A 17,270-nucleotide genomic window follows, 5' to 3' on the forward strand; every position below is an offset into this window, starting at 1 on the left:
CGCACAGAACACGGAGAAAGAGATATGACAGGTAGAGCGAAAGAGCGCTGACTCCAACTCATTATATTAAACCGATTAATAGTCACCATTTAATCGATTAATTAAACCGGGCTCTTTCATTTCCATGCACACTAATAAAGACTTTTTTTTTTTTTTTTGGTAAAGTGATGAACGGCACAATATACAGCTATGATTACGAGTCAACCTCAATGTGTAGTTGAAAACAGTTAAAAGACACCCACACTCACGGATGATTACTTCAGCTGCATGAGGCGGTTCGGTGGTATTCTCCGGCAAGAGCGAACTTCCTCGGCTGTTCACAATAATCTCTGCTGCGCTAAATGGACACTCGCACGGCGTTGAAGTAGCCTGAATCTGCACTTGTCTGGAGTTCCATATCTGGCCCCTACAGCTAAGTTTATCATTTCGCCTAAAAGTGGTCCTTCATACAGGTGGTCTCGTCCACGTTTGAGTGGTGAAAGCGTTTAACTTTCTTTTGGTTTGTCAAAAATTTATCGATTAACCGGTTCAATAAAAGAATAACCGCGATTAATCGATTCATCGGTAGGTAAATCGACCGACTGCCCAGTCCTAGTCGTACCCAAACCCGTTTTTAGTACGACATCAACATTTTCGATCGCAAATCTCTCCGCGATTTGCTTCTTTTATAGGTTCTAAATATCACATAAACGAATGGAGAGTTAGGTTAGGCCAGCAAAGCGTTCACTTACTACTTGCAAGATAGACGTGCCGCTGTTGTGTGCTCCCCGCCGTCGCCGCCGTTCCGAAGTTGGCAGAACTCGGGCAGCGCCGTAGCATGAGTCGAAAGAGGGCTTCATGGCTTTTGCGAAGCATCGACGTGTTGCGATTTCTGTCTTGGGAAGGGAGAGCGGCGGGTCGATCGGTGTGTATCCAACGTCGGAACGGCGCACGAACGACGGCGAGCTGGCAGTCTAGCAGACGACCCCCGCGGTGCAGACGACTCACGCGATCCGCTCGGCTGCGGGGTACTGCGGAGTACTTGCTTCGCTCGACAACGAGCGGCGCTAGCATCGGCCCGTTTGCTCTTCGTGCGTCCGCTTTTAGAAATGTTGATTCTTTTCTTTTTTTCCTTTTCTCTCTCTTGCCCGCAATCTTGTCTTTCCGCGTGCGTGCACGTCATCTCCAGCGCTGCCAACGTTTTGTTCACTTCGTAAGGTGTGGCGGTAAAATCGAGTTTTTTTTGTTTTTGTTGTTTTTTTTTGTCCAGAAATGCGTTTTTGGTTCGCTTGTGGCCAGCCTGCTGGAGTTGACATCGTGATCGTCATTATTAAAATACGTATCAATGTATTTCAAGAATAACTCGATTGAAGAGTGAATTGACGCACGCGCTTTGGTAGAGCTGTTCCATTCTTTAATAGTTTAAACGTACAGAGAGAGAAAGAGAGAGAGAGAGAGTGAACAACAGTTACGAGGCATGCGACAGGGTTGCGCCAAGTTGCTTTATTTCAACTTTGACAATTATTTAATTAGAATGGCTGTTAATCGCATACTGTTCCCGGCGTATAACCAGCAATGGCAAATTTCGAATGAAACAATTTTTGCATTCGGTGCATTGTCCACAGTCCGCACTTGTTGCCGAGTCCGCCATAGGAAACTCTCGTACACAGCACACCTTGACAAATGTCTGCTTTACTAACTCACAAACAAGCTTTCCACATAGATAAATCATGATTAACATACACTTTCATCATAGGCGTGAGCAGAGTTCCGCTTGAGAGGGGGCCTATTCTCATAAGAGCGCTTCTTTTCCCCCCAATCCGGCTCCCTCCAAAATGACCTCTGCATTGCGCTAAGGAATGCAATGCTAATGGTAATGAACATTATAATCTTACTAAATCTGAGATGTCATATCTACATCTTTGCTGTTGCATTATCCTTAAAAATCGGGTCGTACGAAAGATGCGTAATCATTTACACAAAGTGTGAAGCTTGAACGCGTCCGAAGCCTCATAAGGTATGGTTTGCAAAATCTGGTAATTCTATCAACATACAAATTATTATGGGACTCCTGATTGTGAGAAATATCCGCGTTTTGATGGAGGTTTGTAGAAAGGTCAACAGCCCCGGGCGGCCACCCCATGCTAGAAAAATCACAAGACAATTATGTATATACCGTGCCGTAAAGGATGCTTTTATTCAGTACCCGTGTCTTGCGGTGCTCCATACGTCGGACAGACGAGCCGACATGGGCGTACCAACCGGGGGGGGGGGGGGGGGGGGGGGGGGGGCAGCGCTTGCACCCCCCCCCCAGTTCTCAGAGTGTGTGGGGGGGGGGCAGAGCATGTGTTTGCCCCCCCCCCCCCCCCCCCTCAAACAGCCGCCACTGGGCAGGGCAAACACTGGCCGGCGGCGCCCAAGGGATACCAAGGGCGCCGCCCCTCAGTCCTGGAGGGGGGGGGGGGGGGGGTCTGGTCTGGTTTGCTCCCCCAACACACACACACACACACTCAAAAACAAGTTGGTACGCCACTGCGAGCCGATGCCTAAATGATCGGTTGAGAGAACACGGGAACGAGGTATTCAGGGACGATGACTTGGTAGAGCCATAGACGCTCTCGGCAATATCAACTGCTGGCACCAAGTCGCTTGGGGAGTTTTTAATGAATATCTATTCAGCTCAGTTTATTTCATTATTTTACAATGCAAAGGTCTACAGCTCCGGTTAATGTAGCAATTCACATGCAAAATATTCAGGCATATTTGCGTTGCGTAATACTAAACAAGCACATTCACGCTCGTCGTGACCGAACGTTAGGTGAAGGCGAACGTTGGGTCACAGAACTTCTGTCTGTGACCCAACGTTCGCCTTCAACGAACGTTTGGTCACAAACAGAAAGTTCTGTCCGTTACTAGTAGAAAACATCTGACAGTAGAAACAAGAAACAGAGCTCCAAGACACACTGTACTCCAAACACGGAAAGCTAGTGTACCAGTCGGACTTGAAGGTCCTTGAATGACCGCCGCCATAGTTGGTCACAAGAAAAGACCAGCACAGGCTGTACTGGCAAAGGCTGTTAGAGCTACATCCCGTGGTATACTTCTGTCTTCAGTTAAGAAGGTCAGGCTTGGTGTTCTTCGTTAAGTTGACAATCAATCCGCCATCATCGCTACCTTGAAGACTCACGTTTTCCTAAGCGCGTGCACACGCCATCCACTCTCAATCGAGCGGGACGCTTTGCGGTTGAGAATCGCAGACGTTTTTTGAAACTTTCCGCTTTATTGCTGCTTGTTGGAAGAAGTCAATGATCGGATGATTGGATGCCATAGCAGCCATAGCACACGCGGGGGAACTCTACGAGTATTCCTCAATGTTCTCGGCACCAAGTAATTGGCCCGCTGTGGAGCTCGGATGGGGTCAGGCACCGGTACGAAACTGCAGAGGGGATCTCGGGAGCAAGGGCGTCTCGAAAGAAAAGCACTGTTGTGCTCGATTAGTTTCAGAGAGCACGATACCTTTCAAGAATTTCTTCCTTCAAGCAGTCCATGCCCTTCATTCAGTTCCCTGCGTGGTGAGGATTTGGGGAGAACACATATAAACAAACCGAACTGGCAACATTTATTTTCAGTTTGCCTCCAAACTACTGGGTAGTCCCTCGGGGGGAACCTATAGACCGACACGCGGGGCGGCTCTCTTTACCAACACGGCCGCGCATGCGCAGAAGCTATGTGGCCAGAAGTGGAGAGGCTCTCCGTGTTTTCGCCCTTGCGTTGTGTGGCGTGCGCTCCTTGTAGACGTTGTAGAGACGCTTCTATAGCTTCATTTGTGCGTCGTATTTCTTGTCAACGTATGTCGTATGTTATGCCCGACTATTTCAGCTTTCTACCCGAGCCTGAACGGCGGCGGTATCGAGATAAACCGTGCGTGGACGGCGTTGCCTTCGACGATCCGTACTCCGTAAACAAGGACTGCTAAAGTTTCGATATGAAGTTGCTGCCACCGACGTCGATGGCTCACGTCGTCGCTTATTTAGTTTTTCGCCAAGCCAGTTCACGGCCGGCACGGTGCAGGCGTAAAAGTCTCTCAAGGCCTACGATTACTTCGATCCGGTTTCCCACATGCCGCCGGAATCAGCAGACTGGGTCTGCGGAAGTGTATTTATTAATTGATTAAATACATACAACATCCTTCGAGTCAAGGTATGATGTTTTTCCTACCCTGATGACCACAAGGCACGACCAGCGGTAACGCTTTTTCCGTTCAGCCGCCGGTTTCCTTCTGCTTGGTATGGGCGTAGCGAGCAGTGTTGTCGACGTTTAAAAAAAAGAAGTAACGAAATACGTTACTTGCAAATAAAAGGAACGCGTTACCGTTACTGATAAAAAGTGACGCGCGTTACTTTTGCGTTATTTTAAATTATAAATAAACGGTAACAATGTTCTTTTTGGGGTTTTCTTTGTGACAGCATTTTTTGGACACTGGGACAAAGGGCGTGGACGTTGGGGTTTTTCTAAACTGGGACTTTTTGCATGGGGAAAAGACGAGCAAAATTTTGAAGGTAGGTGGAATGTAGTGCAATAATTAATGACTTCAGTTTAAGTTCATACGCAGCCAAAGCTAGGAGCTAATGGGACCAACCAAGCAGCATCAAAAGAGCGAGTCACTCGGTCTTCGTGGAAGCCACATAGGCGTTCAAGAAAGTGCTTCCCGCACAAGCGCTCGTCCGCGCGAGGCGGTCATTCTTTTCGATACACGAATATTCTTCACCTTCTGCGCCTTTCAGAGTCCGCCGGGAACTTGTGGAAACTCACCCCGTCCCTTTTGCTGTACCTTTCGGTGCAATTAACGGCTACACAGCTTTGCGGCATGCTGAAATGCTATGACGCCCGTGCAAAACGCGCGCCCTTCTGCCCACTCGGCTCCGGCGCGAACGCAGCGCCGCCGCAGCCCCGTAAGACCGCAATGGCAAGCTTTAACAAAAAACAAAAAAAAAAAAAAAAAAAGGACATATACACACACACACACAGGTACACATACACAGGCACGCAGTCGCCGTCACGAAAGCTGCATATATACGAACTTCGGGTCAATAAATGTTGTTATTAGTTGGAAGTCATTGTTTTTCGTCCCTTTCTATGTGTTTACCTTCTTCATGGTGGGTACTGTTACCAAAACGCTCGTTTTGCAGTTTTTTTATCTTTCCTATCTTTTTTTAGCAATCCGACGAATAAATGCCAAAAAAAATGCATAAAAATATTGGTAATATCGAATTTTATGTTTTCTGGCGCGTCGTAAGTATGTATTATATGAAAAGTGTACCAAAAATTTAAAAGATGCTGTTAAAAAAACTATCCGCCACTAAAAAAAAAATTAACTCGCGCATAAAGAGCAAGAGGTTTACAGCTACCAAGAGCCATATGGAATGGCACACGCTCATAGAATAAAACAAGAAAATGGATGCACCATTTTTCACAAAATTTCGTGGAAGGCAATGTTAGGGTTTCCACGCCACGTTCACACGCCGGTTGCTCTCTGCCGTGTATACGTGGTCAATCCCTATCCGATCCAAGATAACTTCCCGCAAGGGTTCCCGATGTTTTGTGCGGCGCCATTCGTGTAAGATAGGTTGGGGTCCGATTCCCTTGAGTGTTTTATTTGTTTTAATAAAAACGCTCTTCAGTTCGTGACTGGGATGCTACGGACGTGTCTCACGCTATTTACGCAGGTACTTGCAGCTCAGTCGCCTTCCTCCTTTACCGTCCACGTAACGCAGCTGGAAACACACAAAAAAAAAAAAAAATTGTTTCACTATTTAAAGCTATTTAGTGTTTTACTATTTAGCCAACATAGCCAGTGTCGTCAACTGCATGTTTGAAAAAAACTTAAGCGGTTCTCATAAAATCTCTAAAAGCTAAAAGGAAAAAAAAAAAAAAAAAGAAACAATACAGATGCTGGAACAATAGGCTTTTGTTATATTTTGAAAAGGTAAGATTAAATACTACCTGTATGTACATCTTGACAGGAGACCTATTTTGGGAACCGCTTTCTGTTCTGGATGACAGAATGAGTTTGTATAGAGGAAGCCTACGCAGTCCTAAAAAACGTCGTGTACCAAGAAAAAAAAATCGCTGTTTATCACGCAACCAATAACTTGAATCGGCACACAGACTAGGCATGGGGGATATTCGAAATGCTTCAGTGGCCGTTGGGTGACAATGTCAAAGGACTTTGAGTGTTTTCAGGTTTCTCTGACACTATAGTGCTTTTATATGCGGGTGAAAGGCCAAGTTACCATCAAATACTAAGCATAGCAACTTATGTTCAGACCCTAAAGAATGGCGTTCTTTTGATATACAACAATGCATCAGAGGATGCTTCACTGCAGTCTTGTCAGTAGAAAATGTAAAGCCAGGGGCTGCATGCGACATAACTAAAACTATTTTGCAATACTAATAAAAAAAAATCTACGCCAATTTTTGCGTTTTTTTTTTTCAGTAGTCGTTTTTTTTATTCAGCAGTCCCGTGTGCACGCTTTACACGTGTGCACACCCCGCACGTCTTGTGTTATAATGAAAGATCGGGAAGAAACAAGTTCTTGTGTAATCCGCACCCATAGATAAACAGCAAGGAGTACAATTTCAACTTCTAAAGATATATAGGCCACGGACTGCAGTCTGGGAAAATGTGTACTCTTCTTTCACCGTAAGTATCCCTCAATCGCTCTTCTGACGAGTGTCTGTTCCATGTCACAGATGCATGCGACCGTTCATGGTCTCAAAGTGGGGCCCTCCGAGATCATCGAAGCTTCGGTACAAAATACAATAACGGTCCGTTGTCGTGTTTCGTAAAGCCTATATATGCTACAAATAAAATTATTCTATTCTACACGAAGGAATCTGCCTTTCCTTCCACCAGCGTTCGCAGGTGGAGTGCAGGGAAAATCCAGCCGCAATGTCGTAGCAGCGTTTTCGACGCGGTCGCCCAAAGATGGATGGATGCCTCTAGGCGCAAAGTATGAGAAAACAAATTTGCGACAGACACGCCAATTCATGCGGCAGGCTCTAGGAAATTCCCGAGGAGTTCTTTCGACCCCCGCTATTCATTTCCTCCGAGGCATTAATCCTTCGCGGGATTTGCGTATATCTCCCGTGTCATTTCTCCTTGTCTATGGACGGTCTATTTTTCTCTTACTTGGATCCTCCACTTACCTACAAAGATTTTTTTTTATTGTAATGAGTAGTGCGCGGGTACGAAAATAATAATAATTTTAAGAAAAACACAAAAAAAAAACTAAAATGCGATTTTTTTTAGGAACATCAAGTTACATTTTAATGAATGAATGAATGTTTATTTATTTGCCGGAATGAACCGAACTGGAGACAGGGACTAAAGGCGTGAAGCCTGACAAGGTCTTTGTCCCCAATGCAGCGTTTTCCAGAAGCACACAGTTTACAAAGTTAACGCTTCGTAGTAAACAAAATATTCATTTTAATACAAAAAAAAACACAAAAAAACACAAAAAAAAACAGCTAGTTATTACATACAGATTCAGATAATAAGGGGCTACCACTGCCCACCATGAGTGTCCTGAGATCCCCTTTAAATTTACTAAACGTGTTATTAAAATCTACGTGGTATTTAATGCTATTGAAAGCTTTACAGACTTCATATTTCATTGTTTGTGTTCCATAATTTGTACGGGTATGAGGGGGCCGCCTATGTGGGTGTCGTAGAGGGTATGCATGCGTTACATCACTTATATCCGTCACATATAGTTTTTGTCTGTGAATCAGTTGTAATTACTTAAAGTCATAAATCTGACTGACCTTGAGAATGCTTTTTTTTTTGTTAAAATGTGGTGCACTGTGCAGGTCTTGTAATTTACCCTTATAATTTTCAAATAGGCGCAACATTTTTTTTTTCTGCAGTGTGAGCAGCGAGTTGTGGTCGATGTCGTGCTCCACACTAGAAGACAATAGCAGAGCCTGGAGTAAAAGAGCGAATAATATAATTTTTTTTCAGCCATGTTGGTGTAAGGTTTTCTATTTTATATAGACATCCAACCTACCGCGAAAGCTCGGAACTTAATTTATTCACGTGTGTGTTCCAATCTAGCTCTTGATTAAACCAAACTCCCAAAAAATTTTGTTCGTGGACTTGTTCTTCATCTTTAAAATGTATAACTAAGTTGGTACTGTCGCGTTTGTTTTTACGTGAAAATAGTACATACTTAGCTTTTCTTTTGTATTTAATTTTAGCTTGTTAGCTCGAAGCCATGTAGCTAGGTCGGCAAGATAGCTATTTGTCATGAGTTCTAACTGGGCTTTGGATGAGCCTGCGAAGAATACACTGGTGTCATCCGCATACGTAATAAGCTCATGAGATCCCGGGATTGCTGTGATATCGTTTATATGGAGAAGAAACAGAGGGGGACCTAGGATCGAACCTTGTGGAACTCCGCATTTTATTTCGTATGTACTTGAGACCATAGAGTTATTATAATGTACGCTAGAGGTTCAACTGGCGCTAGTGTGCTGCTGCAAATTGAAGCAGACAGCAACCAGTCCGAAATTGACTTCCGGTAATGCATTTCTATGGAAAAAAGCGAGTGCATTTTCTCTCTGCGCTTGATTATGAGAGCAAATATCACGAACAATTCGTACGTACTGGGCACATTCGAACATTTCTCAGTTACGCAGACGAAATAATTGGTCAGTTACCGTGTTTTTATTTGAAATGTGTGGCATGAAAAACGGTGCTTAAACCGCTTCGTACGTGTATTTATGTGCACTGTCAAACACTGTTAGCGCGAACACGGCGTCGGCGCTTTCAGCATGGGGGTTATACGTGCCAAACGAACGAAGGACAAGTGGAAAACCAAAAGAGACAGCAAGAACTACGCAGTACCACTGGATAAGTACGTCCTGTGAATGCAGACGATCAAAATAAATTGAAAGCCACGTAATATAGTCAGATCTGCAATAAATGAGTACTGCTTTATTCTTTCTGCTCACGAATATGTGCAAAGATGCATGTTCTGGGTTCAAATCATCAACCGCACGCTCTAAATATTTGCAAATAAGGAAACGTCGGAAAACAGGTGCCCGATAAAAACTGCCCGGCATAGGAGATAATAAAAAGGCATACCTTTCGCAGTCCACGTACTTTATTTCTTACATTCGAATGTTGTTTAACCGTCGTAAAGATGCACGACGGAGTCACTTTCATAGGGTGACCGGACGGGCATATTAGCATTATATAAGCGCCATCGCATTGCTAGCGAACCTTGAACACACTCTACATTCGTTTCGATCGTTAGTTTGCTTAGAAGCGTCGCTTGTTTTTACATACCTGCCATGAAACATAGGTTTGGGCCTGAAATATAGCGAAGCTTAACATCGTTCAGTGGTAAAGAAAAATGCTGTAATTAAAGCAATTACACTTTTACAATATTAATAAATGTACATACTATCCGGTACAATCGAAATAATAAAAGTTATTCATGTTGTTTTCCAGCGAAGAGACAAAATGCACGCCCGTTTTCCCATAGGAATGCACAGGAGCACCGCAAAAGTAGACTGGTTGCTGTCTGCTTCAATTTGCCTCCCGGAAGTCGCATAGACACTAGCGCCAGTTGAACCTCTAGCGTACATTATAATAACTCTATGCTTGAGACAATGTCATTCATTTTAACAAACTGAAATCGATTTTGAAGATATTTTTTTATGAGAGCCAAAGCTATTCCACGTATTCCATATATATGTAGTTTTCTAAACAGTATGGGTTTGTATAGTGTCAAATGCTTTACTTAGGTCTAAAGAAATTCCTAATTTATATAGTTTAATCTCAATATTGTATATTATTTTGTCTTTTGCCTCCACGAGTGCTTGCTCCGTGGATTTACCTTTCTGAAATTCATAATGTGATTAGTTAACCACACGATACTTGGATATAAATTGGTCTATTCTGCTTTGTATAACGCCCTCAAATAATCTAGAGAATATAGACAAGACTGAAATAGGTCTAAAATTTTGTAAGTATCCTCCGTCCCCTTTGCAGACAGGTGTAACTTTGGCAATTTTAAGTTCCTCAGGAAATATACCCGTTTCCAACGTGCAGTTTATGAAGTGTGATAGGACGTTGCTGATATATTGGGAAACGTATATAATAGGAATTGGTTTAAGGTCACCGATGCGAGCAGCTACATTATTTTTTTTTTTTTTTTGTTATTAGTAGTTCTATTTCCTGTGGGGTGACTGGTGTAACATTATCGAGTTTGTTAAAGGGCAACTCCGCTCAATTCCGAAGATTTCGGGATAATGATTGATTTCGAATTAAAAAGCCATAGTAAAACGCACTACGTCGTTTGCTTCGCGAAAAATGGGATATATATTTTTAAATCTGATTTTAAACACGAGCGGAAGTCGAAACCGAAACTTCGGCTCCGCCCGGCAACATTGGCCTCGGGTCGCCAAGTACATGGCCATCACGTGGTACGAGATGTCACGTGATCCTCGGCCCAACGACGGGCGGGATTGGGGCGGGCGTGTGGCTGGCGCGAGTGTCGTCTGCACTCTTCGCCACGTTTTGGTGTCTACGGCATTCGACGACGTCTGCACTACTGCGGCATAAATGTGCGCGCACGTGGTGTCCGTAGTGTGGACGAAACTCCGAGAGACAATAATCACAACCGGTGAGACGACGACGGCGGTTGTGACGCGGAAGACGGCGGTAACGGCGGGACCACGGCGGGCGGCCGGACGGCTCCCAAGAAACGTGCTGCGCAGGCGCGTTACGCCAATCACGTGTACACTGCTGAGCGCCGAGAGGCAACGTTGCTGACGTCATGCGCTACGCTCGCCCGGAGAAGTGAAAACAAGCAAAAGGGGGCCATGTGGATGGCGTTTAGCTCAATGTTGGCTCCGCCCATGCCATAGCCTTGACTGCGCTGTTGGTTGCGCCTGAATTCGCCCCCTCCAGGGGCCCTAATCTGGACACTCGGCGAAAAAGAAGGCGAGAAATCCAGCGGCTCTGATTGGCAGGCGCCAAGGTCAAGTGCGGAGTTGGCCAATCACGGCAGCCAGATTTCTCGCCGACTTTTTCGCCAAGTGCCCAGATCAGGGCCCCAGGTCAGCCGATTTCGGCAACTTGGCGAGTTGCAAAGTTTGCCGGACCGTTTAAAGGAGCTGTGCAACGATTCTAACGTTGAAAGAATTGGCATTTTCTGCTTCTGATATTGTTCACTGTGTCACAAATGGCAGAAAACACAGCTCCTTTCATCGAAATGTTGCGATTCCGCCGCGTAATAGCCAGGCAAAACTTAGAATATTTCACGACCTGCAGCCACAAGCGGTGGCCATGAGAAACAAGCGGCGTGACGTCACTTGGGTATTTGTAAAAAAGATAGCAAGTTGTGCGAATACCTGCTCGATAAAAGGTAACTTTTCTATAAATCTTGTCGTTCCAACCTAACTGTAAATAAAAAATGAAAAAAATATAAGGTTTTTTTTTTTTTTTTTTCAGAAAATTGACTTTAAATTTGCAAGTTTTTCTAATGATACACTTGCAAGTTTGAATCGATTTTCTAAAAAAAAAAGCCACCTTTTATTTATTGTTCCGCAAACGATTCCTGGCTACACCGCTGTCCGCACAACACGCGTTCCGATCTTTGTCGGTAGCGTGGCCGAGCGGTCTAAGGCGCTGGTTTAAGGCACCAGTCTCCTCGGAGGCGTGGGTTCGAATCCCACCGCTGCCACGATTTTTTGCACCCGTTGCGACGCTACTCCAAACCACGACCAACTCTTCAAAACAATAGAAAAAAACAAACAAAACAATCAAACGAACCGTTACGGTTGTTGTAAACTTACGAAACCGGTTTATTCCCGCCCATGCATGAACCGGTCGTTCTTTACATTATAAATATTTGCAACAAACAAACAACAAGTTTTGTCTGACCGGCGGTCTCGCCACTTTATTACACACATATATAAAAAGATGATCAAACATGAACAGTGTCTCGCTTTCTTTATACACAGTAGTAGATATATTATATATTAAAACGTGTAATAATGTTTTTCCCCATAATAGTCTAATGCCGATCTGTGCTGTATATTTCGTATATTTACGATTGAAAAAACAAAACAAACAAACAAAAAAAAACAAAAAAACATCAGAATATTGTATTTTGTGAGCAAACAGTTGATTCGGATGCAGGGGGCATCCGAATCAACTGTTTGCATTATTTAACGGACAGTGTGGAAGTCATTGGCATCTGCTTATGATGGGGTCATTTGCAAATTTTTGTTGCGTTCAGCGATCAACGAGTATGTAAAGTCACTCGAGGTAACGAAGCTCAATTACGTAATGCTAGCTATTTGGCATAGACAAGATTGTGGACAACCCAGTAGGTTAGCAACAATCACAATGGAAGGAAAAGGGCGATGGTCAAAGCACCGATACCCAGCAGTTTACAGCATGTATTTTCCTTTATTTGGTTGCCTGAGCCTTCAAGTTAGAAGATCGCCAGAGAAAAAAAAAAAAAAAAAACTGAAACGTAGAAAGTGAATCGTAACGCTTTTTTTGTTGTAATTTACCACGTGTTCAAAACAAGAAAAAACTGTCGGACATGAATGTAATGACAATGACGGGGAAGATTTTTATCCCCTCCCCTGTATTGTTTACTAGATTCCTTCCCCTTCCCCCCTATTCTATCCAACTTGACTGCCAGGATCTGCCAAATTTAAATAGAGGGACACAGAACACGTATGTGTCAAATAACGTTTTGTCCCCTTTTTTCTTGTCCTACGTCCTACGTCTCGGGTTTTACAATGTTGAACGTTTCCATCTGCGTTAAAAAGAAAAAAAAAATCTCGCCTTTTTTAAAATATGTTTTTTTTTTGGCTTCTTTTATATTTGTAAAATGCACAGCGACTGGTAAGCAAAGGCGAAATCGAAACCGAAAATGTTGACAGATTTGGAAACGAGAGTAAAAGAGAAATCATGCGTGGCGCCCTCTGTTGCTTTTGAACCCTTCCGCCAGTTGTTGCATCGTTTGATTTCACCTGATGCCGAGTTCGAACGTTGGGCGGCAAGGCTGCGACCAGGCATCCAAGGCACGGGGACGGATTTTGCGCGTTTTTTAACGTTGTTTCGAACTGTCCGTCTGATGCCCCAGCATGAAGGACCAAACAACAAGCACGGCGTACGTATTTTATTGTTTTTTTCCTGTCAAATCTCGTGAGCCGTAGTCGGCACAGCCTGTTACTATGCGTTAATAGCCCGCATTGAACGGGTGTGGCACGTGGAAAACGCTTATCGTATATAGACAGTGACAATGACTAAATGTTTTGTTAACGTTGGGTTTATAACATTATAGCGTGCCTAGTTTGTTACGCTTGTAAGCACGAAGCGAGTGCAACGTCCGGTTTCAGCGTTGGCAGTGATTTAGTAATAGGGCGCAGTTCGAGTTCGTCTTTACTTTTAAATACTGTATTCTGAGGTAATTATTAGTTGCAATATTTACCTTAGAGGATGCCACAACCCTTATTTGTGTTCTTTGTCCAACTACAGAGGCGGACTCGGTTGCAGAGTAGCTTACCTTTCAGGATTAACTTTTCATGTTTACATCGGTGCCTTCATTCGAAAATATGTATATTTAATCAGTTATACAATATCAAGTGCCTGAATATGTTTAAGCACTATACTTCAGTGCTATGTAAGTTCAGATTAGCAATAAACACAAAGGAGGAGAGAAAAAATAAATCCGGTCAGATCGGATTTGTCAGTTGTGCAGTCACACTGGCGCCATCTAGAATGGGACGAGCGAAATGGAAAGCCACTTGTTTTCTTCAAATTTCTCTTTTCGAAAAACAAAATTTAGAAAGGAAGGGGACATTACATTATACAAAAACTTCAAAAACATGTCTTTTTAGTTTTGCAGTTGTTCGAAGATGATTTTTCACCAGTTCGCCTGTTGAGTATAGTACTACTTGTTTCTGTATGCTTCTTCAAGATGTTGCTACTTCTGCTTCGATTGGGGATGGGCTAGATTTGGCCTCTTTGTCATTCTTTTGGCGTGCACTTTTTTTTTTTTTTTTTTTTTTTGTCGATTGATTACATTTAACACGTTCGAGTTCTTGAATGTCTTTGATATTAGATTGTAGTCCTGTAGAATCATTGCTCTAATCTACAGCCCGCCTTTGTTCTGACATGCAATCTGGAAAATTTGTGAACTGTGAACAAGCAGGGCCGTGGTCAACATCCACCAGCCTGCCTTGTCAATAGCACTTCCGAACGCTGGTCTATGGAAATCGTCCAACGCTTTTGCACATACATGCTGTGTAGTAGTCCTGTTCACAGTTCAGTCAGTTCAGTACCGACAACAATCAGTGCCTGTCGCTGCAACAATCAACAAATAGAATCTGGGTAAAAAAAAAAAAAAAAAAAAAAATGGAAAAAGTTTTTAAGTGACGCGGCACACACCAAATTAATTCTAACAGTTATTAATTTTTGACGTAAACCAAACGTGACATGACGTCACGGACGTCAAAATAATTCTCTTTGGCCTCGTGTCGATAGTCGAAAATAGCGTCCCGTGTCACACACACAAGTTGCACTCGTGTGTGTGACTATGGTGCCGGGAACGCGTCTCCGACTGGTGTCTTTCCCGCATCCAAAAAGAGTTGTCCCTCGATTTCCGCCTTATGACGTCATAGACATGTCATGTCGCCGGTCGCGATCCTGGCGGTGCCCCAGCAGCGGTGGTGGGTGTAGCCGTGTAGCAGACGCCTGTTCTGCTTCAGGTAGCTTCCCTCGCCCTCAAGTAAAGCAAAACCGGCTTGTGTTGGGCAGCTAACGGGACTGAGGGTTTCTAAAAGTGACTCACATGATCGGCCCGAAAGCCAGAAGAACACTCGAACATGCCCTGCAATGATAATTTCGGTTTCGGGCAGCACTTCAAACGCTGAACACAATATATATATATATATATATATATATATATATATATATATATATATATAAAAAGTCGGATTTTTTTTCCTTTTAAATTGTGAGTATTTGCACCAGTTTTCGCTTTCTTTTCTTTTTTTGTAACAAGTTATCGCTTTCTGACCTTGTTCGTCAGTGTCGCCGGATGGCTTTTGTGTGGCGGTCACGCGAAGCGGCGCGAACGTTTTTTTTTTTTTTGTTTGCTTGTTTCTTCAAAGTCCGTTTGTGCGCAACGTTAGTGTACCCTCGGCACGAACTGTGTCGTTGTCCAATTGCCTCTTTTTTCTTTCTTCTTCTTCTTTTTAAGTTGTCTTTGCGACTTTTACATTGTTTAGGCCGTGAACATCTACTGCTTTCCGTGACCGGAAGACTGCCTTTTCTTTTCAGTCGAAGGCCAGAAGCCTGTCGACACGCTAAAACAAATAATAATAATAAAACAACAACAACAACAACAACATTGCTCGCATTTCTAGAGGTACGACTCACACGACAGTGTGTTGTATCTTTACTAAAGACATCACAAGCAAACCGAAGGCCACTGGCGACATTTCTGCGAACAAATCCCGAATGAAAACTCTTTACTCCCTACCAATGGTTTAAAAAAACAAGACAAGGACTAAAAAAATAAAAAGAAAAAAAAAAAGACGCAACGGCCTGCTATTTGGTCAGGCTAAGGTGCCCGAGGTCAGGCGGGCGTCGAAACAGGAACGAAAGCGAAACGTCACCAAATAACGCATTGTTTTCACAAACTAAACTAAACTAAAAAAAAAAAAAAAAAAATAAAGGCAGCGGGACGTGAACAGTGGGGGTCAGTTGTTACCGTGCAGCATTTGAAGAGCTGTTTACGTTGGTTGGTACCCTGCTAGGGAGGGTATTATTATTATTAGTATTAACATATGGGTATGTTACCAATTTTTACAGGATCATTACGGATGCATCTCTTGGGGTAGCAACTTCGACTCCCATTTCTGAACGCCACAGGTCTGTGTCATGCGGTGGAGCTGGCACCTCAGTTTCAAAGCTGGTAAGTTTTTACTCATCTTCTCGCAATTAGCGTAAAAAAATGAAGCAAACAAATCAAAGACGAAGTTTTATTTCTCGTCCCGATGATAGTTTCATTTTGGAGGGGTAATAAAAATTCAAGATAGAAACGCTACCCTGCCTTATTTGCCTTAGGTTGTGGAACTTATGCCCAGGTGAGAAACTCGGCTTACTGGGAATCAACTGGTCCCAACTAGAATTCAGTGGGAACCAATCGGGAAAATTCGTCTGCTTCTGCAGACGAACCATTGGTTTCACCCGCTAGGAGACCTTATTTCCCTTTCGAACTTTGACCCAGTAGGGTTAGTTCCGCCGTTTCGCTTTGTTCTCTTTCCACGGAGCCTCGGCTCGCGGGCACTTCCTCACGCAGATTTAAGGTTCTCATCCGTGACGAGGGTTGCGATCATATTCTGTTTCTTGCTTTTGTTCGGACCGCGTAAGTTCCACATCCGTTACGGCGAGATGATCTTCATAGTGGCGATGGCGAACGATCGGACCACGACGCAATTTCTCTCTTTTCAAAGCATCCTTTGATGTGTTTGAGGAAAGCGTCCGTGGCTTTGCACTTCGCTTCGTTTGTAGCCGCTGGTGACCCGCTCCGCTTTGCTGCTTTCGTTGTGCCCGTTTGTTCCGTAATCCGGAGAAGACCCCTTTTCCGGGCTTTCGTTTTCTTTGATCCGTCATCGAGGAGGAAGGTTGGTGCTCGCAGAAGACCGGCCCTTGATGTGATGTGTGCCGACGTTAGAAAGCTGTCTTCTGGGAGCTAATATTAACCAGACAGAAATAAAAATGTAGTACAACTGCCGGCGAGACTGCGATGGCTTCGTGGAAGTAGGTGAAAACATAACCTGCGCCGCGTTTGATTTGATAGCAGACGATTTTTCGTTTCTCTCGCAGCAGACAATTTCTTTTCTATCTTATAGGAAGCAACAAATGACGCCAGACTTTGACGAGTTTGAAACAACTTTTGAGTCCGAAAGTGGTCCCCAAATTCAAGTGCCTGAGTGATAAACAAAAAAGAACAACAAATACGGAAAAAACAAAACAATGACGCAGCTATTTTAACTCTAACATCGCGATCCTTGTTTGTTCCTCATTAGCTAAATAGTAAACAGTGCTTGTTTATTTCAACCGCTTAGTTTGCGCCCTTGGAACTTCGCCAATTAAATTTTCTCCGGCCAACTTTTACCTTTTTTCGATTACCGCGGACCGAAATCGAAACAAGTCAGACTTGGTCACACACTCGTCTTTCTTCCGTTTC

The 17,270-nt window shown here is 43.7% G+C and overlaps 1 protein-coding gene and 1 non-coding gene across 2 annotated transcripts in view; both read left to right on the top strand.

The window, feature by feature from the left end:
* Nucleotides 1-11,653: 11,653 nt before the first annotated feature.
* On the top strand, nt 11,654-11,735 carry Trnal-aag. Its single transcript has one exon. It is a non-coding gene; the product is annotated as a tRNA-Leu (tRNA).
* Nucleotides 11,736-13,098: 1,363 nt separating this feature from the next.
* The window catches only part of LOC115310068 (PAS domain-containing serine/threonine-protein kinase), a 33,256-nt gene continuing 29,084 nt past the window's right edge, over nt 13,099-17,270 (top strand). The window contains exons 1-2 of the mRNA XM_040500296.1: nt 13,099-13,181; nt 15,890-15,992. Of these exons, the coding sequence (XP_040356230.1) occupies nt 13,156-13,181; nt 15,890-15,992 (129 nt within the window). The 5' untranslated portion in view covers nt 13,099-13,155. The remainder of the gene's footprint in view (nt 13,182-15,889; nt 15,993-17,270) is intronic.

This window comes from Ixodes scapularis, unplaced genomic scaffold, assembly GCF_016920785.2.
Source record: "Ixodes scapularis isolate PalLabHiFi unplaced genomic scaffold, ASM1692078v2 PGA_scaffold7__128_contigs__length_106722199, whole genome shotgun sequence".
In the NCBI taxonomy this organism is placed as follows: Eukaryota; Metazoa; Arthropoda; class Arachnida; order Ixodida; family Ixodidae; genus Ixodes; species Ixodes scapularis.